Source organism: Procambarus clarkii, chromosome 60 (assembly GCF_040958095.1).
Source record: "Procambarus clarkii isolate CNS0578487 chromosome 60, FALCON_Pclarkii_2.0, whole genome shotgun sequence".
NCBI lineage: Eukaryota > Metazoa > Arthropoda > Malacostraca > Decapoda > Cambaridae > Procambarus > Procambarus clarkii.
Genome location: NC_091209.1, coordinates 16,513,560 through 16,532,694, shown reverse-complemented (window position 1 = coordinate 16,532,694; position 19,135 = coordinate 16,513,560). Strand labels below are relative to the sequence as shown.

The 19,135-nt window shown below is 37.6% G+C and overlaps 1 protein-coding gene across 1 annotated transcript; it reads right to left on the bottom strand.

The window, feature by feature from the left end:
* Positions 1-2,830: 2,830 nt before the first annotated feature.
* LOC123766770 (galectin-4) lies at positions 2,831-16,028 on the bottom strand. The gene is made up of 8 exons (XM_045756127.2): positions 15,874-16,028; positions 14,439-14,495; positions 12,835-12,923; positions 11,739-11,949; positions 10,957-11,250; positions 9,950-10,060; positions 6,573-6,776; positions 2,831-6,428 (listed from the first exon to the last, which is right to left on the bottom strand). The coding sequence occupies exons 2-8, from the start codon at positions 14,460-14,462 to the stop codon at positions 6,273-6,275; spliced, it is 1,089 nt and encodes a 362-aa protein (XP_045612083.2). The 5' UTR covers positions 14,463-14,495; positions 15,874-16,028; the 3' UTR covers positions 2,831-6,272.
* Positions 16,029-19,135: the final 3,107 nt, after the last annotated feature.

The window sequence follows — 19,135 nt, the reverse complement described above, 5'->3', positions numbered from 1 at the left end:
GATTTGGTATTGGGCTTCCTCTTCCAGTCTTCTTTAATGTTTCCCCCTTCAACTCCTAATACCTTTCTCTAAACTGTGATTTTGTTGGCTCTTGCTTCTGGCTGTAGGGTTGGGGAGTTTCAGGCTTTTCTCTTGAGGCATGAATTTTGTTCTTTTAGTCCTGGTGGGCAATTTGCAGCCTTCTCCTTCTTTTCTGGTTAAGAATGAGTCTGCTAGCTTTCAGAGGGGGTCCGATTAGTGATTGACGTTTGGTTAGTCCAGTCAGGGATGCATCACTTGTCTGGTGACAGCTCTTCACCACTATCTGTGGGTCATCATTTCTACCTTGGTGGATGCCTTTTTGGTTGATCCTGTTTCCTTGGTCCCCAGTTCTAAGGCTTTTATTTCCCAGGTCATCCTCAGTCATAAAATCTAGCCAGCCTGTGATCAACCCTAGGACCCATGATAATCACAAGTACACGGCATTGACCACAGTTTTCTCCAACATGTCTTGGGCTGATATTCAGGCTTGGCAGTTCTGGCAGGCCAGTATTTGTCCAATGTTCCTGATCCCAATTAGTCATGTGTTTCCTTGGATTATGCTTCCCAGCCTATATTCTCTTTGTCCTAGTGCATGCCACCTCTCCTCCATGATAAATCCCATTTTGTTCTCTGGTTAGCTTCAGGGAACCACTGGGGGCTCCTCCAGAAACCCAGCAATGAATGTAATGAAATGCCTCTTTCTGGATAAGCCCCAGTGGCTCCCTGACTATCTCTCCCTACTTGGTTAGTCGATATGCCATTCATTAGCTCCAGAACTGGCAAGGAAGAGACTGTGTGTGAAAGCCGGGTTGCCTGGTGGTGAGATTCGGTATTATGAGTTTTGTGTTAATTTTGAATGTTTCTCTTGTTCTGTGCAAATTGTTTGTGAAGTTGTTTGGCACTTTAGAGGATTTAGTCATTGTTAACTCTCCAATTCTCTGTAACACTTCACTTTCTAGATGCTTTCCCGATGGGGTAATGAATTGTCACTTTCTCTCTCTGTGAGATGGGGTCAGGTTTTGGCTCTGGTTTCCTGGTAGATCAAATACATTTCCAGCATCTGATGTCACCCTTTTGCATGGAGAAATCTCGGAGAAATAGTTTCAGGGAGAAAGAAAGTTTATCTTTCTTTCAGTTTATCTTTCTACAGTTTATCAAGAAGAAACATTTTATTACAATCAACACTGTGATTTTTGTCTTTTAGCTGGAAATATGCATGTAATGCACATTTTAGATGGGAATATTGTCTTTAGCATATTAGTAAACTTTAGCAGAGTCCATTAGCAAAGTGGTCTCGGATGGGAATCTGAGGTGGGACAGAGATTTGGGTATGTTTCCTTTCACCTGATGTCTCTTCTCACCTTGCAGTAAATAGATGCTTAGGAGTTAGGAAATTGTTGTGGGTTGCATCCTAGGAAAGGGTCATCAGTAGACAACTCGTCCTCGGTCTGTGTTCATTCCATCCAGTGGTCGACCCCAAAGACGCATTTATATATTTTAACATGCTGTTCATTCAAAATAGGAATTTTCTCAAATATAAATTAATATTATATATTAGCATATTGTGTATATTTAGACATTGGTTAGGTGTTTAGTGTTGACAATTTGTATTTGTAATACGTGGGCGAAGCTTTGTAGTTCAAACAAAAGTTGTCAGTAATGCACTGGTCGAATGAAAACGTAAGGTGAAGTCATATGTTTGATTATATTTTAGTCAGTCATCTTTATGCCTAATGCTTTTTTTCACTGGCCTGCAATTTATAATCAGAAAATCACATTTTTCTGTCTTGTCGAGAGAAAACACTTGCCATTAAGCTTCATTCCTTTTATTACCTGAATTAATTTCCTAATTATTTTTAGCAACCTAATATAAAAATGTAGATGGTGAATAAGGCATTAAGGTTTTCGTATACACTCCAACACTATATATTCCAATGAGAGTTGCCATGTTTCTCAAGATACCTTATTTAAATTATATAAATTGTCTTATACTGTACAGTATTACAAATAACAAATTTGTTAATTTTATTAATAACTATTTTAAATTTTGTATTAATGTGTCACTTATGATACAGTATTCTGCATATATAATTGTTATTTATTTAAAACTTAAATATCATTTTAATAAATTTAGTTATACAATTTATAAATAAAGTAATGTTAACATTACAAGTACTGTAATTAAAATATTATTTATGGCTTCAGTAAGAACTTCATGAAAATGGAGCACAGTATAAGTTATAAGTTTGGAAGAGGTGAGTATACCAGTGCAAAGGCTGTGAGGAAAAGCTGCAGGTGTTGGCGAGGTATATGCAGGATTACAGTACTGAATATTGCACAGAAAATGGACCGAGTTGATATGGAGAAAGTGCTAGAGGGCACTGGAGGGGGTATTTGTGGGGGGGGGGGGGGGGGTAGCAATATCCTTTATTGCAAGGAATATAGGATAATTTGCTTCATGCAATAGCACTGTCATATGCCAACTCTAATTACTGTACACATTACAATGTATCACAATCATCTTACCAGGATTCGAACCTGCATGGCCAGGGCTCACTCAAGACATACACAGTATTTTGTTGAGGGCAGCAACACTGCCCTCAACAGTATTTTTAGGCAGTCGCTGGTGAAGTGGTTTCTGTACTGTGTATATGGCAGGGGTGGGGGTGCCTCTCTGGCTATGCAGGTTTGACTCCTGGTCAGATCATAGTGCTTAGTGATTTATGGCTTGGGGACCATTCAAGCTCTTTCACATTATGAAGTATAATTAATGTATACAATTATTATATTCGGGGAAACAAACATAACACAGAATTCAAATATTTTATTGATATAAAAATAACACTTGCAGCAAAGCAGTATTTAGTAAGTATTTTGAAACAAATTACTGTATAATAAATTTTGATTTATGATATATTCAACAATGAGGTAGTGAGATAATGACCTGTCACCGTCACTACCGGTGATAATTGTGACCTTAACAATGGCTCTATAGCTCTTCAAACTAAATAACTCAGTTTTCTTTTTAAGATAAAGAAGTCTTTGCCTACATATCTATACACATTCATTGCTAACAAGATGTGTCAAGGATTACCCCAAGATCAGACACTTGCTAACTCTTAAAAAAAAAAACTTTTATGGTGTAGTTGCCAGTTAAATGACTATGCAAGTAGAAGTCCCACATTCAGGCCAGTTTTGAACCAGGAGTACAACTATACACAATTTCTCATCAAGGTATCTTAAATATTAGTGAATACTTATTATGTACAGTAACTGATATTTATAGACACAGACATGTGTTTGTAATATTCTGAACAAACTGTGTAATAATTTCAGGAATATTTTAAAATGATGTACTATACCAGTAATATAAGCCATAAAAATATTTGTTCATATTCAGTATTCACTTAATCTAATACCATTCCGTCGGTTAAGCCAGATTTGAAAGAGCGAGAGTAGAATGGAGGTGGATGTAGAAAGAGCAAAGATAGTGGTGGGGGATGGAGGGTTAGGGTGAGGTATTGGGGGGTGGAGGGTGAGGGTAAGAATGGAAGGGAGGAAGGAAGGCGAGGACAGAGAGGATGAAGGGGAGTTCCAAGTAATCATCGAACAAAGGCATCAAGCCAGGGAGACTAGCATAGCACCAGGAGTGTCGCTGGATATTCAAAAGGCATTATATTTCCATCCTCAGTAATATTTGTGAACAAACACTAATAATCTGAGCAATATCAAGGTATCAGATTGATCAAGGATTTTGTAAAGACAAATAACCTTGAGGGACCATTAGGAAAGCAAGACGTGCAATTGTCCTGAAAATCGGAACAGTCCACAAGGAGGTGCACAACTGTAAGTGGGACATAATGGGTTTGACAATAAGGAGCAGGGCAGTGTAGGATGGATGGAAGGAGAGGGTAGTAAGGTGTGCATTGGGGGAAAGATGGAGGGAGCTACAGCTTCCCCAACAAGTTTTTAATATTAGCAACATGAATGAGGAGGAAATTGAGAAACACCTAATCACACTTAGATAAAGATACAATATATTGTTGAATATAAATAATTATGAAATGACCTTGGCATCAACTGATTGAATATCTTTAACAACTACTGCATAAAACTGCTCAAGTTCAACATTTTTCACAAAATCAGCCTCTTATAAAATGCTGAGCAATGTTAAGCTAAATATGGTATTAAATTGGCAAACATGTGACGAGATTCTAAGATACACTCATAGGGAGAACACAGGTTCAGTATTCACTTTTCACTTTATTGAAAAGGATAAATTTTCCTTTTCATTTATGCAAGCTGAAACTTATAGTAAAGTTCTCTATATCTGTAAAGACTGGACACACAAAGATTACCTGGACACCCAGGTAATCAACTGGTTCCTTTCATTCTCTCGCATGAAACAATCCTCCTTTTCTTAGCCACCTATGAGTAAATAGGTACCCAGGAGTTATACAGCTGTGGGAGTGTGTTGTATTATGAACACAGTCGGTAGTTAGACTTGTTGAGGTTCACTAACCTAATGGGCTTCCTGTCCCTGATGTGAAACCCACGATACATCCGTTATCAGTTCTCTATGCCTGGTTCTAAATATGCACATATTCACTAACCTCTCACTACATTACTACTGCCATATAAATACATTCTTAACAATCAATCGTCTCACAATCATAAGTTTCACATTAACATGTAAAACTTGTACTGTGATTATAGTTGTCCAAACTTTTCACTGAAAATTAGTGTTTTAGAAAATTAGGCTAGTGAACTACTGTATTAAACATCTATCCATCACACTAAAGTTATGAACTAATAAATTATTTAGATATATATATATATATATTATCTCTAATATAATTTTTCTAAATTAACTAATGAATAGCATTTAAAACCTAAAAAAACACGTACTCTGTCAATGTAAGACGAGAATTTCTTAACTGACGAGTAAAGCAACCTGAAAGAGATTCCATAATATAGGGCTTACCTAATGTTTACATTACTCCAAACATGACTGAAGATAAAAGGCAACATTTGGTATCCAACTGGCCTGAGAGAATCTGCCCTCCACTATAACAAAATTACTAAACTCTTAATCAAATTTAAAACTATTGAGAACTTAAATTTAGGTTTTTACAAAGAATAGAATATAACAACATTATGACCGCGTGCAACTCTTAAGTGTAACGCCCCATTAGAAAACTAATGGTGTTTATACGTACTGTATACAGTATCTTTAACTGTACCTGAAATGTTGTAGCAGGATTGGAGATACAGCAAGTAAAGCAACACTTGTTGAGAGATTGGACAATGTCATCTTAGCAGGCATCAATGTCTGTAAAATTTTATTTATATATATATAAAATACTGTACATACATACTGTACTGCATATATATATAACCATTAATGATCGTGTAGATACTATCACAGACTAAGCAACACATGCATCTAGCAATTTTCTGGCTGTATATTTGGGAATCGGTTGGATTTTTACCACAAGCCATCAAGTAGACACACATGGTATATTATAGAAATTAGCGTACACCAAATTACCAGTTGGGCACCCAACTTTAGTAAGTGACAATACCATGTTCAAGCCTGGCCTCAGGCTGGGCTTGGGGAGAAGAACAACTCCCAGAACCCCATCAAGCAGGTATTGAAGAATTCTGCTCACTGCTCTTCTTTAAGCAAAAGTTAATTATCTTGTGTCTTCTTTGTATACTGTACCACAGAACAAAAAATGTCAAGGAATAGTGTACTGTAACTGAACAATTTCATACAAGTACTGTACTTCATAACACATGGATTCACCCCACAGAAGTTAATTACTATATTTAATTTTTCGGCTTAAAAGGGAAAGTTTTATAGCCGTGATCGTGTGTTCTGAGTGTAGTGTGTTATCATAATGCTGCTGTAAACCTCATAATTTGTTGCATCTGTTTTATTAGATATCAATAATTTTTAATACTAATTTTTATCAGAAAACTTATGTTGTTTAATGTGACTTTACATTAATTCTTGTTAAATATAACACTGCATAATTAAATTAAACTTTCATGACGATATTTTTTCATTAATTAAAATTGAGCATTTTATACACAGTATAATCTGAACTCTTAAAAAATCTGCAAATCTAAGGCAAACCGACATCTAAACCTAACTGCTAAATTTGTTCTAGGCTTTCACAGCACTATCACAGGATTATAAAATGGATGGTGGTAGCACATGAAGCACCATGGGGCGACACCTCTTTCTATTCCTCTTCCTCGCTGGAGCCTGAGGATGACGAAGAGCCTCCATGGAAACCGTGCATACCCTTTGACACCATGTAGCCACCGGCCCCAAGAGCTCCAAGGCCAGCCAACGGAACACCGTACTTCATTGCATTGCCACCCATCATGCCTTTTTTCTGTTACGACAAGATGAATATTGTTACAAACCCAATTTTTCAAACTTAATCAGAATTGTGTAAATGTGCTCATTAATCATATACCACAGGGTGTTGAGTACAATCTGTTTAACGTATTTATGAACAAACAAAAACAATACTCACCGAGTGTCCCAACATGGATGCTCCTCCCAGGACACCCCCCATCCCCAAGGCCTTGTTCAGAAGTCCCCCAGAACCACCATGAGAACCTTGCCCCGGGTAGCCTCCTTGCCCAGGGTATCCTTGACCTGGGTAGCCTCCTTGACCAGGGTATCCTTGACCTGGGTATCCTCCTTGCCCTGGGTATCCACCACTTGATTTGGATTTCTGAAATTTTAAATTTACTTTATATCCCTATACAAGGTATTTTATTTTGACATGTTTGGTATCTTAGTAGTCAAAGATTATGTTAAATACAGTTCTATTAACAAATTTTGCTTGGGATGTAATTTCTTAGATGAATTCCTCCCTTATTATATTGAATAGACAGTAGGAGTTTTGTTGTACTGGAATAACTCTACTAACCCTTTGCTATACAGTAGCATCTTGAAAACTATATAATACAGAATTTTTTTGTATTATTGTTTAGCATAAAATTTAGTGTATTGTAAATGAAAAGTGAATTTCTAATTAGACACCTGGTTGCTCCTTAAGGTAAGATTCCATTGTAAGTGGGAAACCAAATTGTGCAGTGAGGCATGACGACATTCGAGATACTGTACCAGGGCTACCGGGAACTTTTCAAATGACCACACAGGGTCAAAAATGATAGGGAAAACCTAAAGAAAATCATCCACCTCACACAAGCTATAGAACGCTCAAATCATAAACGTTAAAAAGTAATTTACAAGCCCTCCTTGGCAGCCCAAAGACTCGAGAAATATATTGGTTTTAAATTACTGGTTGGTCTGTCCACCCTCTACTTATCCTGCCACAAGATTGCAGCACCTTCACCACAACAAGGTAAATCTCTCAAAACTCTTAAACTGATGCTGAAGAAAGAAACCCTGTATACAGGTTGGACTAGAAAATACCAGGCAGAAGCATGTCTGCACAAACATGCACTTTTAATATACAGTACTGTACTGTACTATGCATTCAAGTCTATTTTCAAAGCTATCATAGTTGCTTGCCAAACTCCAAAAGGTGGACATTAGTTCCTCAAACAGAATTGATGGTCCTGATCCCAGTGCTTGGCTGAAAATCGACCAATGGTCTTGGTCACAATCCTTTCAGCAGGAGGGAAGTATGACTCGGACCTCAATCCTTCTATTATATAAATGGGAAATATTTAATTGAAATTAAGTGTGGAAATGAAGACACTAGAAATCATTAATATTTAATTTTAGGAAATTAAAGTTAAATTAATACACAATTTATATAATAAAACTAGGAAAAATATAAGTTAATGCTTCAGTTTCCTTTCAGGAAGACTTGCATTTGAAAATGGCTGTCCCCGAGCCCTGATCTCTTCGGCTTAAGGATGTTTCTCTCCCAAGAAGAGCCTCTCCTTTATCTCTTATAACATGGAGTCCTCTTCCAGTTTTCAAAATTATAAAAAGAAAAAAAGGCCTGAGGAATGTCAGTCTAGTAGGTAGATGGTCAGGTCATATTACTGTAATTAGCCAACTGATCTCTAAACGTTTAAACTCCCCCCCTCCCCCCCTCCATCAGATCTGCTCAATTTTACAATATGTTATACTTTTTCCTTTACTTTTTTAATGATGTTAAGGTGTATCCACTTAATAACATCAGTAGGAGGCACATGCCCTTGACAGTGGTGAGTTAATGTAGACTAGACGCTCCACTTGAGAAACATGCATGTCAAGTCAAGGATGCAGAATCTGAGAATAAGTAAACAAATTTGTTTCGCTTTGCATCTTTTCACAGTATTAAATTTAGTACAATGAGACAACTCATGATGCAGACAGTGGCTCCCAATACCCATATTGCAGCCAACAGTATGAAGCACACTGAAGCACCTAAAATAAACTTAAAAAAGACAGACAAGACAATGTAAAACATTGTATAAGGTTCTGTAGTCAAGCACACTACATCTGTTCCCTAAACAATTAGTGCTAACTACAGGGAAAATACCCAACAAAGTCGGTGCCAAGATGCACCATATCTCACTATAAAAAAAATGGTGAGAATTATTATAAGTGTAGGGAACCATACAACACCCATCGTTCTGCAAGGTAATATAAGACGACACAGAATATATACAGACTAATTTCTCATGAAGACATATACAGACAGGAAATAAGAACAGATCAAACATGTGATATAAAAATCAATCTGCACCCAACAAAAGAATGAGTTCTGGATCTGCAAAAGCTCCAGCACCTTTTCATGAGCACTACACACCAAATTCATGTGAAGGAGGAGCTGCAAGATTTATATTTAAATAAACACTAAACAAAAATATTTAGCAATAGATAAATCTGTTTAATCAAACTATAATAATCTGAATTTTATTAGGTTTGAATAGGTGCATCTAGCCTCTCAAAAAACTAACACATTAATTCTAAACAAAAATTAGGAGAAATCTGGTTGGCCTGCAGTAAGGCCTCAAGCTCAACTCAAGTACCACCTCACACTACCCAAAGACCCCAGGCCTCTTGAGACCCATCCACCATCTACCTGGAGCCAGGACCAGAAGTTGTCTCACTCTACAAGGTGAGGGAAGCAGGAAATCAGAGATCATCCCAAAACTGGGAAAAACCCACCAAAGAGCATTGACACAATAGAGTTGTTCATTGCCCTCGACACAACTTTCATGCTGTTAGGCTCGGCTACCTCACGGGAGAATGTCTTTTCTATGTTTCAGGAAAGTCAACCTCCTCTATCGAGGTGATGTGTTGAGGAGTAAACTCTGGGAATTATTAAAGGGCATTAATGAAATGCCCTTTCCAGGTGGGTCTGTGGTTGCTCCCCATCCCCACCCTGTGGAATTTACGAGTTATTGTACCGGGCAGGCTGGCCTAGATCTTTGATGCCTTGTATTGCCATTTGGTGATGATCATACGGATCAGTCATGACAATGATTACTGGCCTCTTTTACCTAGGAGTGTTTATTTTCTTTCAAGCTGTCATTTGTTTTGTTGCATTATACTTTCTGGGGGTGTTTTCCCAGATTTGCAGCTGATCTCTGATTCCCTGCTCACTTTGCCTCACAGTGAGAACCAGATTCTGGTTCTGGCTCCCGGTAAACGACAGATGGGTCTTGGAGCCCTGGTGTGGTAGTCCCAAGGCTTGATGGTATCAGAGCTAAGCATGGAGCTACTGAGGGGTCCCACCAAAAATTTTGCATTATGATATCCATATTAACGTGCACACAAATTTTGCATAAAAATATAGGATATGATTTGCTTATAAAACATGAAGAGATTCGGCAATGAAAGATTAAAACTTTAGCTTTTGACTGAACCCTATTATTAATAATAGCAAACGAACAGGATAAAGTCTAGTAAAGATGAACAAATGGTATTTAAACTTACCCCCATGAGATGAGATACACCCAAGGCCCCAGCAACAGCTGTCCCTGCTCCAGCTACCATTCCCAGCAGCCCTTTGCCACCACTGTTGCTGTGTGCGGCCGGTGCTGGTTGCTGAGGAATATAAGCACAAATATTAATACCCAAATTTAATACAAATAATTCCACAAACACAATGAAGGCTGTACATTTACAAAATTAAAATGTTCCCTTTTACCTCTTTAGAGGGGGGCCAGGTTTTGGTCTTTGGACCCCAGTAGGCATAGAGATTTGTGTGGGCCTGGCATGGACTGAATTTAATGGAGCTTGCTGGGTAGAAGCCAACATAGGAGCCCTCTAAAAAATAAAGGTATTTGTTTTTTAAGCCCCACTTTGACCCAAGATTTGGAATAAAGCCAAGACCAAGATGCTGAAGCAAAAGTTAAGTCGTAAAGTAGTAAAATTTCAAGCATCTTACACAGTATATTAGAATACAGTATAGTATATACATTATTTAAATTTTGTGCAATAACATTCCTGGTCTTGGAATGCATATTTTCTTGCAAAATTCTGAACAAAACCCTGAATGATGCAAACTTATGAAAGGTGTAGGAAATATATACAGTACTTGCATAGATTTGGAAGGCAAAAATATTATCTTTTGCATTAAACTTCAAACGTAAATCTCTCTCTTCCAAGCCAGGACTGTGCTTACTCGGAAACTGAATTAACTGTGGAAACCATTGTCATGTGAGGGGTCTGAATATACATTTTTATTGTGCAAGTCACATAGCATTCCAAGTTTCTGTAAGTTGATGCAGTATTCTTTACTTCTAAATTTAGGATAGTACCAATAATATGTACTTTTTTACAGTTTAAGAGTAAATGGATTATGTGCGTTTAAAATTATTTCACCATTAAACAAATAAATAGATATATATATATATTAAGATATATATATATATACACACCTGTATGTAGTGTACTGTACAGTAAAGCATTTTCTAAAGGGAAAATATAATATGACTCACTCCATACTGTTGAGGTGCAGCTTGCTGGTATGCTGGGCTAGAGTAAACTGGTGCATATCCTGGACCCCCAGAGTACGGCGGTGGGGCACCATAGTTATTTTGTGGTGGGTATGGCACCCCTCCCATGGGTGACCCTTGTGCATATGGAGGAGCTTGGCTAGAAGCAACAGGATCCTCAATCCAAATGCATGCCAGGTTCATATCTTGACTAGTGCTGGCAACATTTATGTACGTCATGGTGGCTGGGTTGGTGCGATGTGCGAATTCAGCAAAATGCTGGCCATTCAAAGCAATCTAGAATACAGGGTGCAAAATTTAGTTAAATATGTAATGAATATTCATGAATTTGTCATGTGTAGTATAACTAGTACAGTACAGTGAAGTGCCACTAATTCAGATCTTACGAGAATGGATTTCAGAGGCAACAGGAAAAAACATCTAGTTGTTCATTGTTGTTAAAGATGAGTATTTGCACACTGCAGATCATATTGTATGTATATGCTTTAATGCCTTCTCCGTGATACTGAGTTAGGGACCCATTCTTTTACTCTACTAAAGACAAAGCCACCCCCTAGAAAGTGGCAATTGAACAATTATGCTGATGCTGAAATAAAAGAAAGAATTAAAGAACCAGGAAAACTTTGCAAATAAATATTTAGCCATTTTCAATAGACCACGTACAGTACTCTAAATTGTCCAATACAGCACTAATTATGAACAGATACATCAGATAAGAATTACTAAATATCTTCAGGTACCTCAAACAATAAAACAAGTCACACCTTGTAATGCACTGGATCACAGAAGATTGTGACGTCAAAATTTTGTGCACGTGCCAGAGCCATGGTGTTGGTAGCCTCCTCTTGTCCCCAGCCTGCAGCACGGGTGAAGGCATTCCTCCCCACCAACCCCTCCACCACTCGCCCATACATACACAGACCAATTTCATCAGTAGGATCACCAGTTGGTCCAGATTGAAATTTCAGGATAAAGCTGGAAATTTAATGAAAATATGAACATTCTATATACAGTATTGTACTATTGTTTTCTTAAAAATGTTATCAAAATCTATTATCTTCTCTCTCTTTACACATCATTTGAGATTGAAAATCTATCAAAATATCTAAAGCCTCAAATGACAGAATTGAAAAGTTAGCCAAAACGTGCTCTGAAAGGAGGGGAGTTCTTTACCATTTGGGATTGCCCTTGAGCAGCCAGAGAGCACCAATAGACCTGGAACACCAACAGAAGCTAAGAGACGAGATACCTGGTCTGAGACCGGACCCCGGGGACGTTTATCCCCGAAATCTTCAACAGGTAGTCAAGGTGAAATTCACACCAGTTACTCCCATCTACTGCACCAACATTCTATTATGCCAGAAGAACCACACATTTATGGATCATCCGATAAAGTTAGCAGACTTAAACTTTTACTGCTAGGCTTAGGTTTGGTTACAAGTACTGTTGTACCTCTGGAAGTTTACACCACCTGCTGCTGTAGAATTAACTAAATGTATACTCTGTCAGAACTATTCACATACTTTGTGTCACTATGTAATTGAATGTGAAAAAAAATAGCTGTTTTTTTTTCCAGCTGTTTCGCCCAGGGTTTAAACCCCGAGTCATTCTCACTTCCAAAGAGCGCGTGAAAAAGCTAAGCAGTACATCACAGGTTACTGTACTGGAAATTGCTTGGTTCCATCCATACTGAATTTTCAATATAACACTATAACAGTACATAATACTGGACTGTATACTGTACTGCCATGTATGTCCCGGTATGTATGCACGAATGCTGACATGCACATTATACTGTCATATGTATACAGTCATGCATACATGACTGCTGTACTGTACAGTATCTGTGATGTAACTCACCTGGTGGCATTTGGCGTGAATGTTCCCGTAACGTGAGCAATTTTTCCTGGTGTGAAACCTCCAGGAATTACCGTCATGTATGGCTCACCCTGCAGGGTTGATAAATATTTATTAGAAACTTGATGCACTATTATAATTTGAGAAGTGAGTCATACTAACACAATAAAGTACTGTATTAGGAATTAAAAAATTAATCGTGCAATTGCCTCCATACTGACATTACATACTAATTAAAAACTATCATAATAAAAATGAGGAAAAGGTTTTCATGATGATCAGTCTTGAACACCTTCTGCAAGTCAATAAATACGACTGTCCAATTACCTAATCGTTCTTGAAAAGTGCAGAGCAGATTACGTTCAGCATTTTGCTTCAGGTACATGTTTGCTTCTTAAGTTTGAAGCCAAATTAACCAGAATTTTGAAAATGTATTTTCTTCAGTAACAAAATTTTTTTTTTTGAAGTGAGTGCAGGAGAAGACAACTTCTGATTCCTATTGGCAGATTAAGAGTTTTTCCTTCTCGTAGTTCATCTTGAGCCTTACTCTACTAGTTGTTACATGGAACTTGACCTGCCAATCGATTTACAACAAGGTCACCCAATTACTGCTGGGTGAATAGGGGGGCCAAACAGTTAAGGATCAATTGCCAAAAGACCCCTTCCTGACCGCGGCTCAAACCAAGTTGAAATCATTTACAACGCATGTGGTGACTGTGCTACCATTGTATCATAGGGATTTTAGTAACAATACTCTAATTTTAAATATTTTTGGTAGTACAGTATTAGTAAAATACAGTATACAGTATTTTTATATTGGTTTGTGTCTTGAATCAATCACTATCTTTGTGGACTGGGTAGGTCTACTTTGTTACTTAGAATGTCAGAAAAAGATCATTGATCCACGTGATTGAAAATCACTGCAATGTTAAGGTGGTACTTCAGTTTTATTACTCACATGATTTTTTTTATATAAATTACTACTGTATTATTGTACATATATAATTTGTCTAGGAAACTGACCGCATTTACTATCTCAAAAGGATAATACAGTACATATGTACAAAAAAAAAATTATTTTGTTAATTATTGTTACACCTCTATCGGAAGAAACTTGACTAAAAATGTGTGAAGAGTAATATTTACCCTAGGTTACCTGAAAGCCACTAACACTAGTGACCTCGATGAGGACAGGAAGCCAGCAGCTTGTTGACTCCCCCCCCCCCTCCCATTTGCCTTTATCTTTTATCTTGTCCAGCTGTACTTGAATGTACAGCTATAGTAAATATGTTTTTACGGTACATTAAAGGAAAACTCAAGTGCAATACTATATAACAACTGGTGTAATACATATACTATTAAATATTATAATTAAGACAATATTGGTGTAATGCTATTGCACCAATATTATCAAATCTGTTTTAACTGGCACCTTGTTGATGAAACCAAGATGACCCCACTAATGCATCTTGGTATTTAATCTTTCCTTAACCCCCAAGAAGTGTTCATCCATCTCTGTTTCTACTTAATATTTTAAAAATTATACACTCCGGCATTACAGGCATGTTAGTAACCCAGAGATTAAATAGATTCGTATACAAACTTACCGGATTGTAAATTGGCGACCCCATGGCTGCTTCTTTGATCTAAAAGCTGATGTGGAACTGTGGTAATGAAATGCTAAATATTATAAGATGAAAATAAATTCTTACAAATAAATTTAATATAATTCCACAGATTAATTAAGCATTACACTGTACATAAATACATTTAATATAAGTCAGTGGCAGACTAGCCAAGCCATTCCATTTCATTAGTTCCATTAGCTCTTCCTGATAGCCCATATTTTCATCTAGCAAATTTCCCATGTCCAAGCCTCGTAATCTCATTTTGAAAGGGACCATATTTTACTGAACAAAAACAACTGCAACTTGAAATAACAAACAGGAGCAGAGAATTTGGTTTTAAATATGCTCAGTAGGCCCAGTATTTCCCAAGGCCCCAACTATTACTTTAAATGTTTACTCAATCCGTGAACTCAGTCTCAACATCCTAAGCAAATCCACACATTCTCCACTTCATTGAACTCTTGTTCATCATATCAGACGAGTACATCCAGCATGGAAAGTGTATATTCCAACCAGTGATTCACTGAATCAAGGTTCCACTTATATTTTAAAAGAAATTATGATCTCCCTGCTGGACAGAGACCAACTTCTGTTGCTGCAAATTATCCAAATATATAAGGCTCTTTATAAGGCACCAATTTGCATGGGTGGTAAAGGCAAGCAAGACGTGTAAAGCAAAAACTGAAGAAATCAATCTTAAAGGTACAAAAAGTGCCAGGAAAATAGGGTCTTATTCAAGACTACTGTACTTGACAGAGTACTGTACAGTGTTGGTGGGGGAAGGATGGACTATATACTCTGTCAAACAAAAGTATGACTTGTAAAGCTGATATCTGTTCTTAGAGAACAGTTACAAGAATTTATTTATGGATACAAATTACTGTATGATATAATTTTACATTGATTTTATAAAAGCAACTTATTATCTGTTCTGGCTGAATATTCAATAATCAACAACATGAATAAAACCTCTAACCCTGTCCAAGGTGAGCAGTTAATATCATTATAATAATAATAATAATAATAATATTAATAATAATAATAATTATTTGTGTGTGTGTGGGTGGGTAGAGGACATCACCATACAGTATAGGTACAAAATCATTTAATGTACTGTAGTCAATTTAACTTGAATTCAATCTGCATGTGCCTTCTCAATATTTTCCAGCGAGATTTGTCTGGTATAACCTGATACAATAGCTATATAAAGCAAGACCCAAGAGCTAGATCTCGTTCTCGGCAAGCACAGCACGGTAAGCACAGGAGGAAACAACCGGAACACACCAGACCAAACTTAGCCACGAAACTAGGTCAACGAACCACAAATCAGAGAAAACTACAAATGTAGATCAGTCTAACGGACCCATTTCTAAAATGAAAATGTGGAAAACGGCCCCTATAATATGTCACAAACCTCTAACACAGCGACAGCAGTAGAGGACCAGAGGAGATGACGCAGTGTGACACAGTGACACAGTGTTTAGGAAAGTACGATACTTCGGCCGCCGCCTCTCCGGCTGTCGTGCTCCACCACCAACTTTTTTGTACAGGTGCGTGTCATGCCTACAGCTGATCAGAATTACATTTCACCTTTAGCTCTCCACATATGTCAGTTGCTTAATTTAGAACCTGTACTTGAGGTCGATCTCGAACCCATTGTTGATGTGATGACTTATATTGAATTTTGTAACTTGCTTAGCTAAATGAATTGTGGGGTTCAGTCCCTGAGCCCATTATGTGCCACTGTAACCCTTTCCACTACCGCCCACAAGATGGGTATGGGGTGCATAATAAATGAACTAAACTAAACTAACTTTGTAAATGCACATTAATGACACTTCGAACACTTTGTGTAGGACATACGTAAATCTGTGTATCTATATATTTAAGTATGTAGGTTAGCTTAGTATTTTAAAAGTACCGAATCACCTTCTGTTGTTAAGTGTTCAATAAATCCTTGAACTATATGTTTAACACTTCTCTAACCCATGAAATATGGAGGACAGAAGAAAATGTATATATGCTGGTTAGCATTGTATATGACTCTGCACCTATTTTCATTTTCAAATTACGACTTTTTATACCGAAAATATGCCAATTACTGAAAACGGCGATGGGTCATATTTTGCCCAAACCCCCCTGCAGTTTTCAAAATATCTGAAATGTCGGAAATTTGACACCTGAGCGTGAATTTTGAGCCGAATTCTGACTCTCTGCACCTATTTTCATTTTCAAATTACGACTTTTTATACCGAAAATATGCCAATTACTGAAAACGCCGATGGGTCATATTTTGCCCAAACCCCCCTGCAGTTTTCAAAATATCTGAAATGTCTGAAATTTGACTCCTGGGTGTGATTTTTGAGCCGAATTCTGACTCTCTGCACCTATTTTCATTTTCAAATTACGACTTTTTGTACCGAAAATATACCAATTACTAAAAACGGCGATGGGTCATATTTTGCCCAAACCCCCCTGCAGTTTTCAAAATATCTGAAATGTCGGAAATTTGACTCGTGAGCGTGATTTTTGAGCCGAATTCTGACTCTCTGCACCTATTTTCATTTTCAAATTACTACTTTTTACACCGAAAATATGCCAATTACTGAAAACGGCGATGGGTCATATTTTGCCCAAACCCCCCTGCGGTTTTCAAAATATCTGAAATGTCGGAAATTTGACTCCTGAGTGTGATTTTTGAGCCGAATTCTGACTCTGCACCTATTTTCATTTTCAAATTACGACTTTTTATATCGAAAATATGCCAATTACTGAAAACGGCGATGGGTCATATTTTGCCCAAACCCCCCTGCAGTTTTCAAAATATCTGAAATGTCCAAAATTTGACTCCTGAGCGTGATTTTTGAGCCGAATTCAGACTCTCTGCACCTATTTTCATTTTCAAATTACGACTTTTTGTACCGAAAATATGCCAATTACTGAAAACGGAAAAGGGTCATATTTTGCCCAAACCCCCCTGCGGTTTTCAAAGTATCGTAAATGTCGGAAATTTGACTCCTGAGCGCGATTTTTGAGCCGAATTCTGACTCTCTGAACCTATTTTCATTTTCAAATTACGACTTTTTACACCGAAAATATGCCAGTTATTGAGAACGGCGAATAGGTCATATTTTGCCCAAACCCCCCCTGCAGTTTTCAAAATATCTGTAATGTCGGAAATTTGACTCCTGAGCGTGATTTTTGAGCCGAATTCTGATGATTGTAAATGTGTGGCCACGTCTGTGGTAGAAAATAATAATAAAAAAAGTATTTTATTTATTATTTTTATTTTTTTTTGAGATATATACAAGAGTTGTTACATTCTTGTACAGCCACTATAGTACGCGTAACGTTTCGGGCAAGTCCTTAATCCTATGGTCTCTGGAATACGAACCCCACGAAGAATCGTTTTTACAACCAGTTGTAGTTAGTTTAGTTCATTTATTATGCACCCCATACCCATCTTGTGGGCGGTAGTGGAAAGGGTTACAGAGGCTCATAATGGGCTCAGGGACTGAACCCCACAATTCATTTAGCTAAGCAAGTTACAATCTTGATGAGCTAGTTACAAAATTCAATATAAGTCGTCACATCAACAATGCGTTCGAGATCGACCACAAGTACAGGTTCTAAATTAAGCAACTGACATATGTGGAGAGCTAGTGTCACAATTGATATGTTTGTCCTGCACACCGCCCCCCATCCAGTGGGCAGCGGTGGATAGGTTACAATCACTTAATTACTACCTACAGTTAGCAAACTGGGGATATTTGGCTAAAATTTCTGGTAGCAGATCATTTTGAATGAAATACTGACACATCGTTGGTACATTGGTTATAGAATTGTCTCTAAATTAACGTATCTTTTCGCACTCCATCACATAGTGACGGAGGGTGTGCGAATAATTTTGTTGACACAGTTTACATTTGGTCAGGTCTACATCGGCAGATAATGAGAATTCCCAGAGATACTTGTAACCGAGTCTAAGCCGAGCAGTAGTAACATCTAGAAGTTTGCTGATTTTATTGGATGAACCATAGATGTGTGGCTCCTCTTGCATGATAGTATGATGATAGATGGAATTACTGGTGTCGATTTCGCTTTGCCTCAGATCTACAAGATCTTGTTGAAGTTTTCGGTGTACTGCTGCTCTCAGATTGCTCATTGACAATCCAAGGTTACACTCAACGGCTCCTTTAAAGGCAGATTCTTTGGCTAACTTATCAGCTCTATCATGCATTCGGAGACCAACATGAGATGGAGACCACATGAAATGGACTCTGTTACCATCCTTAATAATTGTGTTGTATTTGTGTCTAGCTTCGGACACAAGCATGTTATAGTTATGTCTTAAAGAGTTGAGAGCTATTAAGGATGATAAGGAGTCACTTATAATTAATGTATCAAGTTTGGAGACTTGTACACATTTCAGTGCAAGGATCAAGGCAAAAGTTCGGTCTGAAGGGTAGAGGCCCAGTTGTTTATACGGACTCCCTACTCAAAGTACAAGCCATCGCTAAAGGAAGTAGACGCAAGATATCATAAGTGATACCATCTTCACCAGGGGATGTGGCTTTACCTTTGTTTAGGGCCGCGAGTAATTCAAACTCAGTAAATGGCACGTTGCATTCATCTTCCTTGTGGAGCATGAAGTCAACGAGCCTTTCTCGATCTCC